General features: G+C 67.3%; 2 protein-coding genes across 13 annotated transcripts in view; both read left to right on the top strand.

Annotated features, from left to right (window-relative positions):
• Window positions 1-4,571, top strand: part of JAKMIP3 (Janus kinase and microtubule interacting protein 3) — a 36,557-nt gene extending 31,986 nt beyond the window's left edge. For 5 of the 12 annotated variants that reach the window (XR_009544596.1, XR_009544600.1, XR_009544599.1 and 2 more), the window contains 2 exons: window positions 3,284-3,686; window positions 4,291-4,426. Coding sequence is in view for 7 of the 12 variants with exons in the window: in XM_060171047.1 (XP_060027030.1) it covers window positions 3,284-3,323; window positions 4,291-4,541 (291 nt within the window). In the remaining 5 variants the exon portion in view is untranslated. Of the gene's footprint in view, window positions 1-3,252; window positions 3,687-4,290 lie in introns of those variants that run through there. The other 7 variants (XM_060171053.1, XM_060171054.1, XM_060171051.1 and 4 more) reach the window with 4 other exon arrangements.
• A 4,787-nt stretch (window positions 4,572-9,358) lies between these two features.
• Window positions 9,359-17,234, top strand: DPYSL4 (dihydropyrimidinase like 4). Its single transcript, XM_016192790.2, is given in 14 exon segments — window positions 9,359-9,492; window positions 11,231-11,319; window positions 11,736-11,923; window positions 12,854-13,018; window positions 13,343-13,404; window positions 13,541-13,621; window positions 14,305-14,373; window positions 14,536-14,647; window positions 14,957-15,113; window positions 15,222-15,363; window positions 15,680-15,850; window positions 15,982-16,161; window positions 16,502-16,661; window positions 17,143-17,234. Coding segments are annotated over 14 exon segments (1,707 nt in total). The 5' UTR covers window positions 9,359-9,453.
• Window positions 17,235-17,516: the final 282 nt, after the last annotated feature.

Below are 17,516 nucleotides of genomic sequence, written 5' to 3'. Positions count from 1 at the left end.
CTGGGCGCTGCTAGAGGGGCTCATGGGGGTCCTGGGCGCTGCTAGAGGGGCTCCTGGGGTCCTGGGCGCTGCTAGAGGGGCTCCTGGGGGTCCTGGGAGCTACTAGAGGGGCCCCTGGGGTCCTGGGCGCTGCTAGAGGGGCTCCTGGGCACTGCTAGAGGGGCTCCTGGGGGTCCTGGGCACTGCTAGAGGGGCTCCTGGGGGTCCTGGGCACTGCTAGAGGGGCTCCTGGGGGTCCTGGGCACTGCTAGAGGGGCTCCTGGGGTCCTGGGCTCTGCTAGAGGGGCTCCTGGGGGTCCTGGGTGCTGCTAGAGGGGCTCCTGGGGGTCCTGGGTGCTGCTAGAGGGGCTCCTGGGGGTCCTGGGTGCTGCTAGAGGGGCTCCTGGGGGTTCTGGACACTGCTAGAGGGGGTCCTGGGGGTCCTGGGCACTGCTAGAGGGGCTCCTGGGGGTCCTGGGCGCTGCTAGAGGGGCTCCTGGGGTCGTGGGCGCTGCTAGAGGGGCTCATGGGGGTCCTGGGCGCTGCTAGAGTGGCTCCTGGGGTCCTGGGCGCTGCTAGAGGGGCTCCTGGGGGTCCTGGGCGCTGCTAGAGGGGCTCCTGGGGGTCCTGGGCACTGCTAGAGGGGCTCCTGGGGGTCCTGGGCACTGCTAGAGGGGCTCCTGGGGGTCCTGGGCACTGCTAGAGGGGCTCCTGGGGGTCCTGGGCACTGCTAGAGGGGCTCCTGGGGTCGTGGGCGCTGCTAGAGGGGCTCATGGGGGTCCTGGGCGCTGCTAGAGGGGCTCCTGGGGGTCCTGGGTGCTGCTAGAGGGGCTCCTGGGCACTGCTAGAGGGGTCCTGGGCGCTGCTAGAGGGGCTCCTGGTTGTCCTGGTCGCTGCTAGAGGGGCTCCTGGGGGTCCTGGGCACTGCTAGAGGGGCTCCTGGGGTCCTGGGCACTGCTAGAGGGGCTCCTGGGGTCCTGGGCGCTGCTAGAGGGGCTCATGGGTCCTGGGCACTGCTAGAGGGGCTCCTGGGGTCCTGGGCACTGCTAGAGGGGCTCCTGTGGTCCTGGGCACTGCTAGAGTGCGTCCTGGTTTCCTGGGCGCTGCTAGAGGGGCTCCTGGGGTCCTGGGCACTGCTAGAGGGGCTCCTGGTGTCCTGGGCACTGCTAGAGGGGCTCCTGGGGGTCCTGGGCACTGCTAGAGGGGCTCCTGGGGGTCCTGGGCACTGCTAGAGGGGCTCCTGGTGTCCTGGGCACTGCTAGAGGGGCTCCTGGGGTCCTGGGCGCTGCTAGAGGGGCTCCTGGGGGTCCTGGGCGCTGCTAGAGGGGCTCCTGGGGGTCCTGGGCACTGCTAGAGGGGCTCCTGGGGGTCCTGGGCACTGCTAGAGGGGCTCCTGGGGGTCCTGGGCACTGCTAGAGGGGCTCCTGGGGGTCCTGGGCACTGCTAGAGGGGCTCCTGGGGTCGTGGGCGCTACTAGAGGGGCTCATGGGGGTCCTGGGCGCTGCTAGAGGGGCTCCTGGGGGTCCTGGGTGCTGCTAGAGGGGCTCCTGGGCACTGCTAGAGGGGTCCTGGGCGCTGCTAGAGGGGCTCCTGGTTGTCCTGGTCGCTGCTAGAGGGGCTCCTGGGGGTCCTGGGCACTGCTAGAGGGGCTCCTGGGGTCCTGGGCACTGCTAGAGGGGCTCCTGGGGTCCTGGGCGCTGCTAGAGGGGCTCATGGGTCCTGGGCACTGCTAGAGGGGCTCCTGGGGTCCTGGGCACTGCTAGAGGGGCTCCTGTGGTCCTGGGCACTGCTAGAGGGCGTCCTGGTTTCCTGGGCGCTGCTAGAGGGGCTCCTGGGGTCCTGGGCACTGCTAGAGGGGCTCCTGGTGTCCTGGGCACTGCTAGAGGGGCTCCTGGGGTCCTGGGCACTGCTAGAGGGGCTCCTGGGGGTCCTGGGTGCTGCTAGAGGGGCTCCTGGGGGTCCTGGGTGCTGCTAGAGGGGCTCCTGGGGTCCTGGGCACTGCTAGAGGGGCTCCTGGGGGTCGTGGGCACTGCTAGAGGGGCTCCTGGGGGTCCTGGGCACTGCTAGAGAGGCTCCTGGTGTCCTGGGCACTGCTAGAGGGGCTCCTGGGGTCCTGGGCACTGCTAGAGGGGCTCCTGGGGGTCCTGGGTGCTGCTAGAGGGGCTCCTGGGGGTCCTGGGTGCTGCTAGAGGGGCTCCTGGGGTCCTGGGCACTGCTAGAGGGGCTCCTGGGGGTCGTGGGCACTGCTAGAGGGGCTCCTGGGGGTCCTGGGCACTGCTAGAGAGGCTCCTGGGGTCCTGGGCACTGCTAGAGGGCATCCTGGTTTCCTGGGCGCTGCTAGAGGGGCTCCTGGGGTCCTGGGCACTGCTAGAGGGTCTCCTGGGCTCCTGGGCGCTGCTAGAGGGGCTCCTGGGGGTCGTGGGCACTGCTAGAGGGGCTCCTGGGGGTCCTGGGCGCTGCTAGAGGGTCTCCTGGGGGTCCTGGGCACTGCTAGAGGGTCTCCTGGGGGTCCTGGGCGCTGCTAGAGGGGCTCCTGGGGGTCCTGGGCGCTGCTAGAGGGGCTCCTGGGGGTCCTGGGCGCTGCTAGAGGGGCTCCTGGGGGTCCTGGGTGCTCCTAGAGGGGCTCCTGGGGGTCCTGGGCGCTGCTAGAGGGGCTCCTGGGGGTCCTGGGCGCTGCTAGAGGGGCTCCTGGGTGCTGCTAGAGGGCTCCTGTGCAGAGGCCGCCCCTCTCCCAGGCACCCAAGTGCTATGGTTCTGAACTGGAGCAGGGCCCTGGGGGTGGTAGTCAGGGTGGGATGCCCACCTGGCACGGGTTTGAGGGCACACGCTGTGCTTTCCGTCACAAGTCCTGTGTTACTGAGTCGGCAGCGGCCTGCCTCACAGCCCCGCACATAGTGTTCACCTGGGTGTTGGCCACACCTGGCCACTTAGGGTGACACTGACACAACCCTCACTGCCTTGTGCCAACTCCCCTCCCCCACGCCATCACCTGTCACCCCCCAGGTCCAGGTGGATGCCCCCCCCCGGCACACAGCAGTGGGGTGGCAATAGGGGTCCGCCCGTCCAGGTGGGGACAATGGTCTGGTTCCCAACAGGCCACAGCGGGTCCCCAGGGCAGGGTTCTCGGGGTGTCGCTGGGCTGCGGCAGCAGGTCAGGGTGCCTTGCGCCCGCCCCGTCCTTTCTGCCTGTGGCCCTGGGGGCTCTCCAGAAGTGTGACCAGCGTCTTTCTCTCCACCCCACCCACCCACCCCCACCCCACCCACCCCCCCTAGTTTCTATTTCTTTTCCTGTTTTTCTCCTTAGCTTTCATCCTGTGGTCATAGCTCTCCTGGGTGCCTGCTGGGTGAGTGCTTCAGGAGACGGGCCCTGCTGCTTCCTGAGGGGCCTACCTCAGGACCCTGCCGCTGGGTGCCAAGTGGGGCCCCAGGGGCGACACCCAGGACTCCTGGGACAGTCCCAGCCCTAGACCCAGTCAGACCGGAGGATTCTGCCCCCAGAGGGGTGCCGGGCGTCCCTGCAGACACGAGTCTGAGGCCCCCAGGACTGGCCCGGACATGCAGTGCACAGAAGCAGACCCCCCACTCCCAGCCTTTGCTTTGGGGCGTCTGGGTTGAGGCGCCAGGAGATGGGGGGCATGTTTAATGGACAGAGAGGCTGGAGCTGCAGCTCACCCCAGGGACCTGGCCTGGAACCTCACATCTGCAAGGTGGGCACCCTGCCTGCTGCACCCCCCCAAGACAGACTTTCTGATTTTTTTTTTTTTACCAGAGCACTGCTCAGCTCTGGCTTCTGGGGGTGTGGGGCATTGAACTTGGGGTTTCAGTACCTCAGGCAAGAGAGTCTCTGCATAACCGCTGTCTCCCCCACCCTAGTGAAAGGGAGAATCTAGGGCATCCCAGTGCCAGACTCCATGCTGGGGGTCAAACGCAGGCCCCCGCGCCTGTAAGCACTAAATGTGTTTTACTGCCGCCAAGCTTATCAAGGGTCTCAGTGCCAGCAAGAATCTGCTGCTGCTCTCGACAGACATTCCCCACCCCCTTTTATTTGCCAGGACAGACAGAAACTGAGGGAGGGAGGGAGAGGGGAGAAGTAGAGAGGGAGAGAGACAGAGACCCCTGCAGCCCTGCTCCACCAGTCGTGAAGCTTTCCCCCTGCGGTGGGGACCGGGGACTCGAACCCGGGTAACGTGTGTGCTTAACCAAGCGTGCTGCTGCCCTTCCCCCACCCGCTTGCTCCTCCGCCTCTGGTGTTGGGTTCCTCGTGGGGCTCTGGTGCTGATGCACCCCCCGCCCCCACCCTTGTCTCCCCAGCCCTGTGGAGCCACACCCCTCCCTCCAGCTCGCCCGTGAAGTGGGGTTCAGAGCGCGACGCCCCAGGACCCAAGATGTGGTGCGGCTACAGCCCCTCCTTACCCCCAAGGGGGGCGGGTGCTGTGACCCCTCTGAGCTGGGACACAGCTCCAGACGGCGCCCGAGGGAGACCTGGCCTGGCGGTGCAAGGGTGTTTGTGGGAATGCCCCCTGCACCCACCGCGCCCCCTCCCCACTACCTCGATGGCCTGAGGCCCCAGGAAGAGCCTGGGGAGACGGGGACAGCCCTCTGGAGAACTTAGGACGGGACAGGCCTGCAGCCCCACCCAGCTCCCTGCTCCGCACCGGGGCAGATGGCAGAGGCCCCGCGGCCGCCCCTCCCTGGACGGGTCCCTTGACCGGAGGAGCAGGAGCCCCAGCGGGGACGTGGGGGGCGGCCATGGATGGAGACCGGTCCCCCCAGGGCAGCCCAAGGTCCAGCCAGCACGTCGCTCCTGCGGCTGTGGAGAGCAGGTGAGAGGCCGCCAGGCTTGCTCCGTCTGTCGGTGGAGTGCCTACAGGTGCGGGTCCCACCTGGGCCCCAATGCAGGCTGGGAGCAGGCCCTCTGGGTTAGGGTTAGGGTTAGGGTTTAGGGTTAGTATTAGGGACCCCCTAACCCTAACCCCCAGACCTGGACCCCCCAGACCAGTATTCAAGGTGCTGAGTGGGGCAGGCAGCTGGGCGGTCACTTCTGTCCCTGGATTCCAGGAGAGGGTGGGCCCCTACCCAGAGTCACCCTGCACCCCACTCACTGTGCCCCAACCAGACAGAGGGTCTGCAGCCCAGCCTCCTGCCCCGCTGACCACAGTGACCATGGGCAGGGCAGCAGAGACCTCCTTACAAAGAGACCTCCCTCCCTGACCAGAGAGCTTCCTAATTCTTTTCGCTGAGTTCTCCCTAACACAGACACCTCCCCACTGGACTGGGAGCCTACCACTGCCCCTCCCTTTTGTGGGTGGCTCCTAGGCCCAGGCCTGTGGGCACCCTAGGGCAGCCACGCTCGCTCTGGCTTGTCCTCCAGGCGCGGCTCTGCCTGCGCGCCAGCTGCCTCCGTGCTGAGCCCTGTGACAGTGACAGTGGGCTGCGGAGTGGCTGTCCTCCACCCACCCAGACCCCAGCCGCTGCTCGATCCCCAGGAGTGGGTGGGCGTGCGTGTCTGAGTCTGTCTGTGCGTCTGGGTGGGTGTGTTTGTGCGGCTGTGTGTCCACTCAGCACTGGCCAGCGTATCTGCCTGTGTGTGTGCACACGTGTGTGTGTGTGTGTGTGTGCGTGTGTGTGCGCATGTGTGTGTGTGTGCGCGCACGCACGTTCGCTCAGACGATGGCCGTCCGTGAGTCTATCTGCCTGTGTCTGTGTGTCTGAGTGTGTGTGTTACCGTTTGTTGCTGTGTCTGTTTCTGTGTGTGCCTGCTCCGGGGCGCTGTGGGTGAGCCCTGGGCCCCATCTGGGTCACTCCTTGGGCTGAGGGAGCCCAGCTGAGTCCTGAGCCCAGCTCCTCCGTGGGCGGCTGCCTGCTGCCATCTGGGGAGGGAGTTGCAGCAAGTCAGGGCAGTGCCCTGGGTTGGGGATTGGGCTCTTGACCGTCACTGTGTGGCTGCATGGCTGCACCCCGCCCTGCGTCTCAGTGCCTGCCCCCCACCCGCCACCTGTCCCCAAGCTTCCCCAGTCTCCATGGGCTCTGCTGTTGGGACCCCGGTGAGGAGTTGGCAGCCCAGCCAGGATCTGCACCCCTACGGCACCCCAGCCCCCCAGCCACAGTCCCCTCTCCCCATGTCCCCACCCTGTGTCCCCCACCAGGCAGGGCTGAGGCCAGGGGCCTTAAGGGTGCTCAGCTCCAGGCCAACGGCTCCCCTTCCTGACACGCCAAGTTCCGGGAGCCCCTCTGTCCTGCACCCCTGCTGTCCCATGTCCCCTGAGCACGCTGGGACCCCAGGTACCCCACCGCAGCCACGAGAGTCCCAGCACTGTCATCTCTGTGGCCTCACATCCTGCCCCCCAGGTCCCCAGGTGCCGTGTGTCTGGAGACTGCTGGAGGGTCCTCAGGGCCCCCCACATGTCCAGGACCCAGATGCCCTGCCCCTGGGGCCCTGCAGGGTCAGAGCAGGCTGTGGGGCAGGGGCTGCAGGTCCCCCAGGAGGGGGGTCAGAAGCAGAATGCCCCTTCATAGAGTGTCTCCAACTTTACACACTGGAAGTGGGGAGGACTGAGCCAGCCTGGGGGTGGGACTCAGCTCAGCTCCCCAGGGCCCTGCGGACACACGAGCCGCCTGCAGCCCACGGGGACCCTGCGGCTGGCGTGCTGCGCCCTGCCATGCGGCGCTGAAACGGACCCCTCGCCTCTTTCCCAGAGCCGGCAGATGCTTCGCCTTCCTCCCAGTGCTGGGCCCCCTGGCAGCACCCCACACCTGGCGAGGGCTGTGCGAGCCTCCGACGGGTGTGGGAGCCCTCTGGCGATGTGAGGGGCTGAGCCTCTGGAAGGTGCGGCCAGACAGGAGTGTCACCACAGCCCTTCTGTCAGAGCATCCGCGGGAGGGAAGGCCACCGGCCATGGCGGCTGGTTCTGAGGGAGTCAGGCGGCGCCCCGCGCCCCGAGCTGCTGCTAGGTGTCCTTAGCGCCACCACCAGCCTGTCCTTGTCCTTCGTGTTGTCACTCACCCTCGCGGACGAGGCCAGCGGCTGTTCTGCTGCCCGCCACAGCCGGAGACAGGAGCAGGTGCCTGTGAGGCTGGAGGACTGAGCCGGAACCCTCCCAGGTGCTGCAGGAGCAGGGCGCCAGCCGAAGGGTGTTCTCTGCAGGCCCGCTGCCGTGTGGACCATGGTGCCGGGTGCTGGTCCCGGGCTTCCGCAGACCCCAGGGTTCCCCAGGACCGTGTGGCCGCAGGAAGGAGACTGGATGGGAAGAAGGCACGTGGAGACCGTGCGAGTGGGGCTCCCGCGTCATGTGTGGGCTCTGCGCCCGGGTCAGACATCCCGGGGGCATCCCTGCCCTCCCCGGGGGCGTGCGGGTTCCCGTGTGTGCCACTGTCCCTGCACAGGCGTCACAGCCCCTTCCTCCCACCTGAGGGGGTCTTCAGCCTTCTTTGAGCCCGTCAACATCTCTGCAAAAACAGAGAGGCGGGCAGAGAGCTCTGAGTGGGGCTGGAGGTGCATGGGTGCTGACCCAGTCCTCCGGCAGGTCCCCCGCCCCCAGCAGCGAGCGTGGTCAGCAGGGTGGAGCTCTGGGCTCACCGCCCACACCCAGAACCAGCCCCAGGCCCATGCCCCCCAGTCTGCCTCCTCCACGTGCTCCGTCTCTGGGGACCCCCCTCCGGACCCCACGTGCCTTACCCAGCTTGCGAAGGCCACACTGACTCAGGAAACCAGGGGGTACAGAGCTGTGTCAACCCCAGATCTGTCTACTGTCTATTTTCTAAGTCCTCTTGTACATGTTGCAGAAACAAGGACTGGTGTCACCCGTAACCAGCAGGACACTGTCCACCCAGGAGCTCCCCCCTGCCCAGGAGCCTCGGGCCTGGCAGCTCTGCAGGCGGTTAGGTCCTAGAATTTTATGCCTATTTTTGTATTGTGATTCCTATGGTCTGTCCCCAACAATTTCTATGTGTTTGTAAGCGACTGTACAGGTGCTGCAGACACCTGCTCCAACTGTGGGCTCACGGGCTTCGTGCTCTCGGGGCATTAAAGTGTGGGCTACGGGCCACGTGAGCCATGTCCTTGCCACGTCCTTGCCAAGCCTCTGAGCACCAGGGTGCCTGCAGCCCAGCCTGGGGAGGTGCCCACAGCAGGCTCTGAAGTTGGGGTGCCGGCTCTGGTGGCAGTGTCCCCTCCCGGGAGGGACACCAGCCAGCCCGGGGTGGCCCCGTGGAGTGAGCAAGCTAGGGCCCACTTTCTGGCATGGCTTTGGGAGGACTGCAATCCTGGGGCCAGCAGTGAGCTGGGGAGGGGTCTGCCTCTAAGCCCAGATTCCAGCAAAACAGCCGGCCTGCCAAGATGGACAGCGAGGGTCTGGCCTGGGCAGGGGGTCCCCTGTGTGCCCCGCACCCCAACTTTGGATCTTCAGGGTGGGGAGGCCCTGAGTGCACCCCACCCTCCCACGATGGGCTCTGAACCCCCCCCCCCGAGGGCAGGGTTGGCAGCACCTCACCAAAACCCTCAGTCTGAGGGAGGGGCTGGCTGCCGGGACCCCATGCAGGCCCTCGGGCCAGGTGGTGGTCAGCGCCAGCCTCTTGGACAGCACCAGTCCTGGGAGTGGAGCAGGGACAGGGCCGGCAGGCACGCTGTCCGCACACCTGGACCCTGTGGAGGTGGTCCTGCCCTCCTGTGGCCTGTCTGCCCACCTCCCTCAGGAATAGCGCCCTGCGGCCCTTGGCCTGGGCAGCCTGGGTCTTGTGCTGGAAGGAGGGGTGCTTTAGAGAAGTGGACGCTTCTGGGAGGCCACAGGGGTCCTGGTGCAAGATACCCCCACATACACACACACATACACACACACACACACACACACTCACACACACTCACACACACACACTCACTCACACACACTCACACACACATACACACACACACACACACACACACACTCACACACACACTCACACACACACACTCACTCACACACACTCACACACACATACACACACACACACACACTCTCACACTCACACACATACGGAGGCCCCTCGAAGGGGCACAGGGCTGGACACACTTGGCTTAGTGGCCCTGAGCTTGGGGGAAGGGGAGAGGGACCAGCGACCCCCTTGCCTGCTCACACTGGGGAAGTGGGGACAGGGACTGGAGGTCAAGCAGTCCTGGCGGGGGCAAGTAGGGGTGGGGAGTTTGGACGGAGGGGGGGGGCTGATGGGAGGGGGCGAGGGCGAGCAGGGCTGAGGGGTTTAGACTAGGGGTGCGGGATTGGGGGCCCTGAACAGGAGGGGCGAGCTGGGCTGGGGGCGCGGGACTGGGGGGCCAGGACAGGAGGGGCAGGCGGGCTGCTTGTGAGGAATGGGGGGCGGGGCGAGCAGGGTGGGTCGGTGGGCGGTGCAGGGGAGGGGCAGCGCGGGCAGGGGTAAAGGACCCGCTTTGCTGGGACCCGGCGCCCCAAGCACTCGGACCCCGGGCCAGCAGCGAGCACCATGTCCTTCCAGGGCAAGAAGAGCGGCCCGCGGACCACAGTGAGCCCCACCCGGACCCCGGCCCAGGCGACCCCTGGCCCAGCTCCCCGACCCCGGCCCAGCTCCCCGACCCCCAGCCCAGCTGACCCCCGGCCCAGCTCCCCGACCCCCAGCCCAGCTCCCCGACCCCCGGACCCCCGGCTCAGCTCCCCGGCCCCGGACCCCCAGCCCAGCTCCCCAACCCCCGGACCCCCAGCCCAGCTCCCGGACCCCGCGACCCCCGGCCCGAGGGCGCAGGACGGGCTCCTCCCGGTGCAGGTCTGGGGTGGCCGGAGCGGGAGCGGGTGGTCGACACCGGCCTCCCCGCCCCACACCCACCAGCTCTTTGTCCCAGACAGATGGACAGACAAAGGATGGCGGCCGCAGGCCCAGGACCTCACCGCTGGGGACCCATCACGGGGGGGGGGGGATAGGGGGCGGGGGAGGGGCTGCCAGGAACAAAGCTGCCAAGCGGCGCCCAGGGCAGGTCGTGCTCACCGGGAGGGCCGGGTCGGTCGGGGTGCGCGGTGGGCAGTGTCCCGCCTTCTCCCGGGGGACCGAGACCTGACTGCGGGGGGCGCCCAGAGCCCGGCCTCGCCGCGTGGGGGTGAGGCGGGCGGAGCTCTGGCTTCTGGCTGGGGTGGGGTGGGGGGCAGAGCCCTCCCCGGGGTCCTGTTGAAACCGCCTCCCAAAGCCTGAGGCTGGGGTGCAGGCAGGGCTGGCACCCCCAGTGGTGGGCAGGGTGTGGGCAGGGGTGCAGGCAGGGCTGGCATCCCCAGTGGTGGGCAGGGGTGCAGGCGGGGCTGGCACCCCCAGTGGTGGGCAGGGGTGCAGGCGGGGCTGGCACCCCCAGTGGTGGGCAGGGGGCTGGCACTGTCGCCCTCACGTCCAGGTCCACCCCTCCCCTAGTTGCCCCTGTGAGTCCCAACTGTGGTGGCCTGTGTGTGGCTTCTGCCCCCACCGCCAGCCCCAGATGCCAGGAGGCGGGCAGCTGGGTCACCGTGGGGCTCTCCCCTGCCCACAGGGTGGGTGACAGGTGGGAGGCTGTCGAGGGGTCCAGGTTGACTGCCCCAGAAATAGCTACTGGGCCCCTGCTCCCATGGGTGGGGGGCTCTGGGGCCACTCAGGGCTGTGGGTCCTGAGGGCTGGAGGGACTGAGGGACATGGGCAATCAGGACGTCTGTGGGTCCTGGGGGCTGGAGGGACTGAGGGACATGGGCAATCAGGACGTCTGTGGGTCCTGGGGGCTGGAGGGACTGAGGGACACTGGGAAGTCAGGACGTCTGTGGGTCCTGGGGGCTGGAGGGACTGAGGGACACTGAGCAGTCAGGACATCTGTGGGGACAGGGGGCTGGAGGGACTGAGGGACACTGGGAAGTCAGGACGTCTGTGGGTCCTGGGGGCTGGAGGGACTGAGGGACACTGAGCAGTCAGGACATCTGTGGGGACAGGAGGCTGGAGGGACTGAGGGACACTGGGAAGTCAGGACGTCTGTGGGTCCTGGGGGCTGGAGGGACTGAGGGACACTGGGAAGTCAGGACGTCTGTGGGTCCTGGGGGCTGGAGGGACTGAGGGACACTGGGAAGTCAGGATGTCTGTGGGGACAGGGTGGTGTGGATGTGTGGGCTGTGTAGAAGTTGCTGGCAGGGCCCCCGCTCGGGCAGGGCCCAGCACTCTCTGTGTCTGGGTGGCTCCTGGCTGGGCCCTGGGCACCCGGGGACAGCAGGGTCTGGAGAGCCGTTGGTCTGTCTGTCTGCAGAGTGACCGGCTGCTGGTCCGAGGAGGCAAGGTGGTGAATGATGACCAGTCATTCCATGCCGACGTGTACGTGGAAGACGGCCTCATCAGGTGAGACACCCCAGACCCGTGTGCAGCCAGCACCCAGGGTGCCCACCGCCAGAGGGAGACACCCCTGGGCAGGCGCCTAGCAGATCCCAAGCTGCCAGTTGGTGGCTGCATGGGAGAGGTGGCCGTGGGACCCCTCCCCGCCCCCGTGTGCCCAGAAACCCCTCCACCTGTGTCCCAGGACCCTCCCCGCCTGTGTCCCGGGACCTCTCCCCGCCTGTGTCCAGGGACCCCTCCCCGCCTGTGTCCCAGGACCCTCCCCGCCTGTGTCCCAGGACCCTCCCTGCCTGTGTCCCGGGACCCCCTCCCCGCCTGTGTCCCGGGACCCCCTCCCCGCCTGTGTCCCGGGACCCTCCCCGCCTGTGTCCCGGGACCCCTCCCCGAGTCCCAGCTGCGTGACCATGGCTCTGTGCTCCCAGGCAGATTGGGCAGAGCCTGGTGGTGCCTGGGGACGTGAAGACAGTGGACGCCTGTGGCCTGCTGGTGCTGCCCGGCGGCGTGGACGTGCACACGCGGCTGCTGGCCCCCGTGCTGGGCATGGCTCCCGCAGACGACTTCTGCCAGGGCACCAAGGCGGCGCTGGCAGGGGCACCACGATGGTCCGTGAGTCTGCCCCCGGCTGCCCCAGTCCCACCCCGAGTCCCGGTCTAGACCCCCCAACCTCCTACCTCGCTCCTTCCTTAAGCCAAAATCCAACTTTTCTTGGTGGTGTGGCTTACTGCTCCTGGCCAACTTTTCCAGAGAGAAACAAAGAGGCAGGCAGAGAGAGCAGAGGGCTGAGCTGCCCGTGCTGCTGCCGGGTTTGTTCTGTCTGGGCTGGGCACGGGGGCAGACACGCTCCAGCAGCTCTTCCCAGCCTCCAATTCTGCTTTATTCAACGTATCATTACAGGGTTTTCCTATTTACTTCATACGAAGTAGAGTTTTCCTCCCAACTTTGGTGTCATTTTGTTCAGGAATTACTGACTTAATTTTGGGGGGGAATTTACTTATTTAGTATTGGACAGAAATAAAAATTAGGAGGTGAGAAGGAGATAAAGGGAGAGAGAGAGAGACACTTGCAGCCCTACTTCACCACTCATAAGCTTCCCCCTGCAGGGGAGGAATGGAGGCTTGAACCCGGGTCTTTTTGCACTTAACCAGGTGCACCCCTGCTTGGTCCAGGCCTCAGGGGCATTCTCAGTCTCTTCATTCTGGGGGCTCCTGCCTTGGGCAGCTTGGGGCCACCCTTCCGGGTTTCTTGGGAAGCTGGTGCCTGGCCTAGACGCAGAGGAGCAGAGGAGCTAAGCCCCCACTCTGAGCCCAGCACTGCTTCCTGCTGCTGCCGTTTGTGGGCCGGGGGTCCCGGGGGTGGAGCAGAGCCCTTGCCCAGCTGCCGGCTGTGCCAGCGTCTCAGGGCACTGCCCCCTCAGGCCCCCCGAGCCACACTCCAGTCTTACGGAGCAGCAGGTGAGGTGGGTGGGCTTATGGGACGGACGCATGGCCCCACAGCCACCGGCTGGGGCAGGCGGATCACGGCTTCCCCGGCGGCCCCACAGTGGACCACGTGTTCCCTGAGCCCGGCGTGAGCTTGCTGGCCGCCTTTGAGCAGTGGCGAGAGCGAGCGGACAGCCAGGCCTGCTGTGACTACTCCCTGCACGTCGATGTGCCTCGCTGGCATGAGGGTGCCAAGGAGGAGCTGGAGGCACTGGCCAGGGACAAGGGTGAGGCCGCCTGGAGGGCTGGTGGGGAGGAGGGTGGGGACGCCCTGGGGGCTGGTGGGGAGGAGAATGAGGACACCCTGAGGGCTGGTGAGGAAGAGGGTGGGGACGCCTTGAGGGCTGGGTGGGGAGGACGGTGAGCCTTCCCTGACCTGTGCAATGCGTTTCCTGACCCGAGGCCGGTGGCCAGGCCTGGACAGCCCTCCAGTCCTCGAGGGTCTGCACCTGTAGCCCCCCATCTTCTCACAAGGACAGTGGCCGCTGCCCCCATCCAGGGTCCCTACCCCAACCCTCTCCACAGCAGCCAACCCCTGGTCCCACCCCCAGGTGTGAACTCCTTCTTGGTATTCATGACGTACAAAGACAGGTGCCAGTGCTCTGACAGCCAGGTGAGGGCGCGCGGGGGCATGAGGGGCCGGAGGTGGGCCAATGGGGGTGGGCGGGGGCGGGGCGGGAGGGGGCAGGTGTGGCTGGAAGCAGCAGAGGCCCTGGCAGCTTGACCCCTGCATGGACCCCTCCTCACAGATATACGAAGCCTTCAGCCTCATCCGGGACCTGGGAGCCATTGCCCAAGTGCATGCAGAGAACGGGGACATTGTGGATGAGGTGGGGAGCAGGGGTCACCACACTCTGATGCTGATGTGAGCCCCTCAAAAATACAGGCGGGGTGCTGAAGCCAGGGCTGTAGGTCACACAAGCTGGGTGGGAGACTGTGGGGGCCCCTTTCACCATTCACAGAAGGTCCCAGCTGTCACCAGATCTTCTTGTCACCACGTGGAGGTCCCATGGCCCCGGCTGGGGGACCCCGAGTCAGACCCTGGAATGAAGCCCTGCCCTCCTCCCATGAAGGGCCTGGTTTCCAGAGGCTGGGCCGTCAGCCAACTCAGGGGTGCAGGCCCTGATGGAGGGGTGTGGGCAGGGGGCTCAGCTCGGGGGTGCAGGCCAAGAGGGAGGGGTGTGGGCAGGGGGCTCAGCTCGGGGGTGCAGGCCCTGATGGAGGGGTGTGGGCTGGGGGCTCAGCTCGGGGGTGCAGGCCCTGATGGAGGGGTGTGGGCTGGGGGCTCAGCTTGGGGGTGCAGGCCAAGAGGGAGGGGTGTGGGCTAGGGGCTCAGCTTGGGGGTGCAGGCCAAGAGGGAGGGGTGTGGGCTGGGGGCTCAGCTCAGGGGTGCAGGCCCTGATGGAGGGGTGTGGGCTGGGGACTCAGCTTGTGGGAGCAGTGTGACATCAGGGTCGGCCCGTTTGGGGGAACATGGCTGAGGCTGCAGCCGGGGTGTCTCTGGGTCCGGCAGGAGCAGAAGCGCTTGCTGGGGCTGGGTGTCACTGGCCCCGAGGGCCACGTGCTGAGTCACCCGGAGGAGGTAAGAACTCGCAGCCTGCCCACGCCCACCCTCTGCGCACGCGCATCCCAGGCCCAGTGGGAGCGTGACAAAGGTGTGCCCGCCGCCCGCCTTGGGTCAGAGGTCAGGAGCCGGCCGGGTGCCCCGCGGTCCCGGGTGGCCTGAGCACCCCGACCCCACCAGGTGGAAGCGGAGGCCGTGTACCGCGCCGTCACCATCGCCAAGCAGGCCGGCTGCCCCCTGTATGTCATGAGCAAGGCTGCCGGCGACGTGCTGGCCCAGGCCAGGCGCAGAGGTGAGGGGCCTGTCCGGCCACCAGAGGTCTGGGCAGCTGTGGTCAGTGGGGTCCAGACGCCCGCAGTCCTGTGGGAGAGGGCGCCCAGGCTGGAGCCAGCTGGGGGAGTGTGGGTTCTGTGGGGCGCCCAGCACCAGCCTGCAGTGGGCAGCCCCAGGCCCTGCACTGTCCCACCCGTGGACGGACCATGTTGGGGACCCACCAGCCCTCTGCTGGGAGGGCTGGCTGCCCGGTAGGGTAGGGGCGTCGGGTGCCCGGGGAGGGGGCTGACTGACTAGGGTGGGGCCCAGCTAACCTTTTGCCCCCCAGGGGTGGTAGTATTTGGAGAGCCTCTGACGGCCAGCCTGGGCACCGACGGCTCTCACTACTGGAGCAAGAACTGGGCCAAGGCCGCAGCTTTCGTCACCTCACCCCCCATCAACCCGGACCCCAGCACCCCGGACCACCTCACCTCCCTGCTGTCCAGGTGAGTTCCAGGGTCCCCGAGACTGGGCTCAGCCGCCAGGGTCACCTCGCGGAGCTGCCCTGGCTCGGTACCCGGCCCTGGCCGACTCCCCTGACCCCCTGTCATCAGTGGGGACCTGCAGGTGTCCGGCAGTGCTCACTGCACGTTCACCACCGCCCAGAAGGCCATGGGCAAAGACGACTTCACGCTGATCCCTGAGGGCACCAACGGCATGGAGGAGAGGCTGGCCGTGGTCTGGGAGACCTGTGTGGTGTGTGCAGGTCTGGGGGTGGGAGGGGGATGCCCACTGCCTTGCCCTGCTCCAGAGGGGGTCAGCTGGCAGGGCAAGGAGGGCGGGTCAAGGAGGGCGGTCTCTACAGTCCGGGGCCTGGAGCTCCAGCCGTGGCCCTGCTTCTGGAAGAACCCGTCCCGGGACCTTGGCCCAACAGAAGCCGTGGGCAGCCCCGGCAGCGCTGCTGGCCCCCAGCCTGTGGAGTCCCCCTGCTGGCTCCAGCTGTGGGTCCCCGGCCCCCGTGGCCTAGAGCCCCCACCCCACCCCACCCCCAGCACAGCCATCTGGTCGCCAGGCCTCGGGCAAAATGGACAAGAACGAGTTTGTGGCCGTGACGAGCAGCAACGCGGCCAAGATCTTCAACCTGTATCCTCGGAAGGGACGCGTGGTGGTGGGCTCGGATGCCGACCTGGTCCTCTGGGACCCCAGAGCCACCAGGGTCATCTCTGCCAAGACGCACCTGCTGGTGAGGCCCGGGCGGGGGTCCTCGGACACTCGTGGGGGAGTCCGCCGGGAAAGGCGTGTGCGTCGTCTGCCGGGGGCCCCAGGGCGTCTGCAGCCTCGCCCAGCTGACCCCTCCTGTCCCCTGCCATCCAGAATGTGGAGTACAACATCCTGGAGGGCCTGGAGTGCCGGGGGGCGCCCGTGGCGGTCGTGTGCCAGGGCAGGGTCGTGTTGGAGGACGGCAAGCTGCAGGCCACCCCGGGAGCCGGGCACTTCATTCCCCGCAAGCCCTTCCCCGACTTGGTGTACAAGAGAATCAAGGCCCGCAGCAGGGTGGGTGTGCCTGTGGCCCCGAGGACCGGGGGCTGTGGGGGTATCTCTGGGGGCGGACGGCAGTGGTCCTGGGTGGCAGGTCCCCTTCCCCTGGAGGCAGCCTCCCTGTGGGGCCCAGCCGTCCCCCAACCCCACCGCCAGAGCTGTGTGGGCAGCACCTCCGGCCCAGACCCACGTGCATAGGATGCGTGTGGTGGAAGGAAGCTCAGTGCCCACACCCCACCGCCGCAAGGTCCCCTGAAGGGCTGGGCACACAGGCCTCCCCGGGAAGGAGTCGCCCAGCCATCACGGGGCACACCCTCGGGGGAGGGTGTGCGGGCTCAGCCCTCGCCCTCCACAGCTGGCAGAGATCCACGGAGTGCCGCGAGGGCTGTATGACGGGCCGGTGCCTGAGGCCGCAGCGTCCAAGCCAGGGGGCGGCCAGGCCAGGGGGGGCGGCTCCAGCAAGGCCTGTGGCACACCTATGCGTAACCTGCACTAGTCGGGGTTCAGCCTGTCAGGTGAGCAGGGGAGGGGCTCGGCCCATCCTGTTAGGGGAGGGGGCTCAGCCCGTCCTGTTAGGGGAGGGGGCTCAGCCCGTCCTGTTAGGGGAGGGGGCTCAGCCCGTCCTTTTAGGGGAGGGGGCTCAGCCCGTCCTGTTAGGGGAGGGGGCTCAGCCCGTCCTGTTAGGGGAGGGGGCTCAGCCCGTCCTGTTAGGGGAGGGGGCTCAGCCCGTCCTGTTAGGGGAGGGGGCTCAGCCCGTCCTGTTAGGGGAGGGGGCTCAGCCTGTCCGGTGAGTGGGCCTTGGAGGCTTAGACCTGCCCAGTCCTGCCTGAGAGGTGGGGCAGCGCCGGCCCCTGCCGGGTACATTTTTCTGTCAGTCATTCCCTCCAGGTGCTTGCAGGGACCCTGGGAGGGAAAGCAGGACTGAGCCCAGGTGGCTCCCTGGAGGAGGTGGTGTCCCCGTCGCCGGTTTCCAGCCCCGTCCTTCTGTGTTCGCAGGCTCCCAGGCGGATGACCACGTGGCCCGGCGCACAGCCCAGAAGATCATGGCCCCCCCTGGAGGGCGCTCCAACATCACCTCACTGTCTTAGGCCCCTGGGGCTCGCCCCACCCTCCCGACTCCCCTGTGGGTGCCTGGTGGAGGGCCTCACCCTGTGAGGAGGGGGTTCCCGGGTGCCAGGTGGGGCTGGCGCTCTGGGGACCCCCCTGAACGTCACGGCTCTCCCACGGCCCTGGGGGACTCTGGAAACAGGAGGGACCCTGGGCCCACACCCCGCACCAGCAGGACCCTGGCCTGGCACTCAGGGAGTGAGAACCCCCCTCCCTAACATGGACCCAGCGGCACCGGGACAGCTGTGGCCAGCACCTGTGTG

The sequence above is a fragment of the Erinaceus europaeus genome, chromosome 14 (genome assembly GCF_950295315.1).
Source record: "Erinaceus europaeus chromosome 14, mEriEur2.1, whole genome shotgun sequence".
In the NCBI taxonomy this organism is placed as follows: domain Eukaryota; kingdom Metazoa; phylum Chordata; class Mammalia; order Eulipotyphla; family Erinaceidae; genus Erinaceus; species Erinaceus europaeus.
This window is presented reverse-complemented; position numbering and strand designations above follow the sequence as displayed.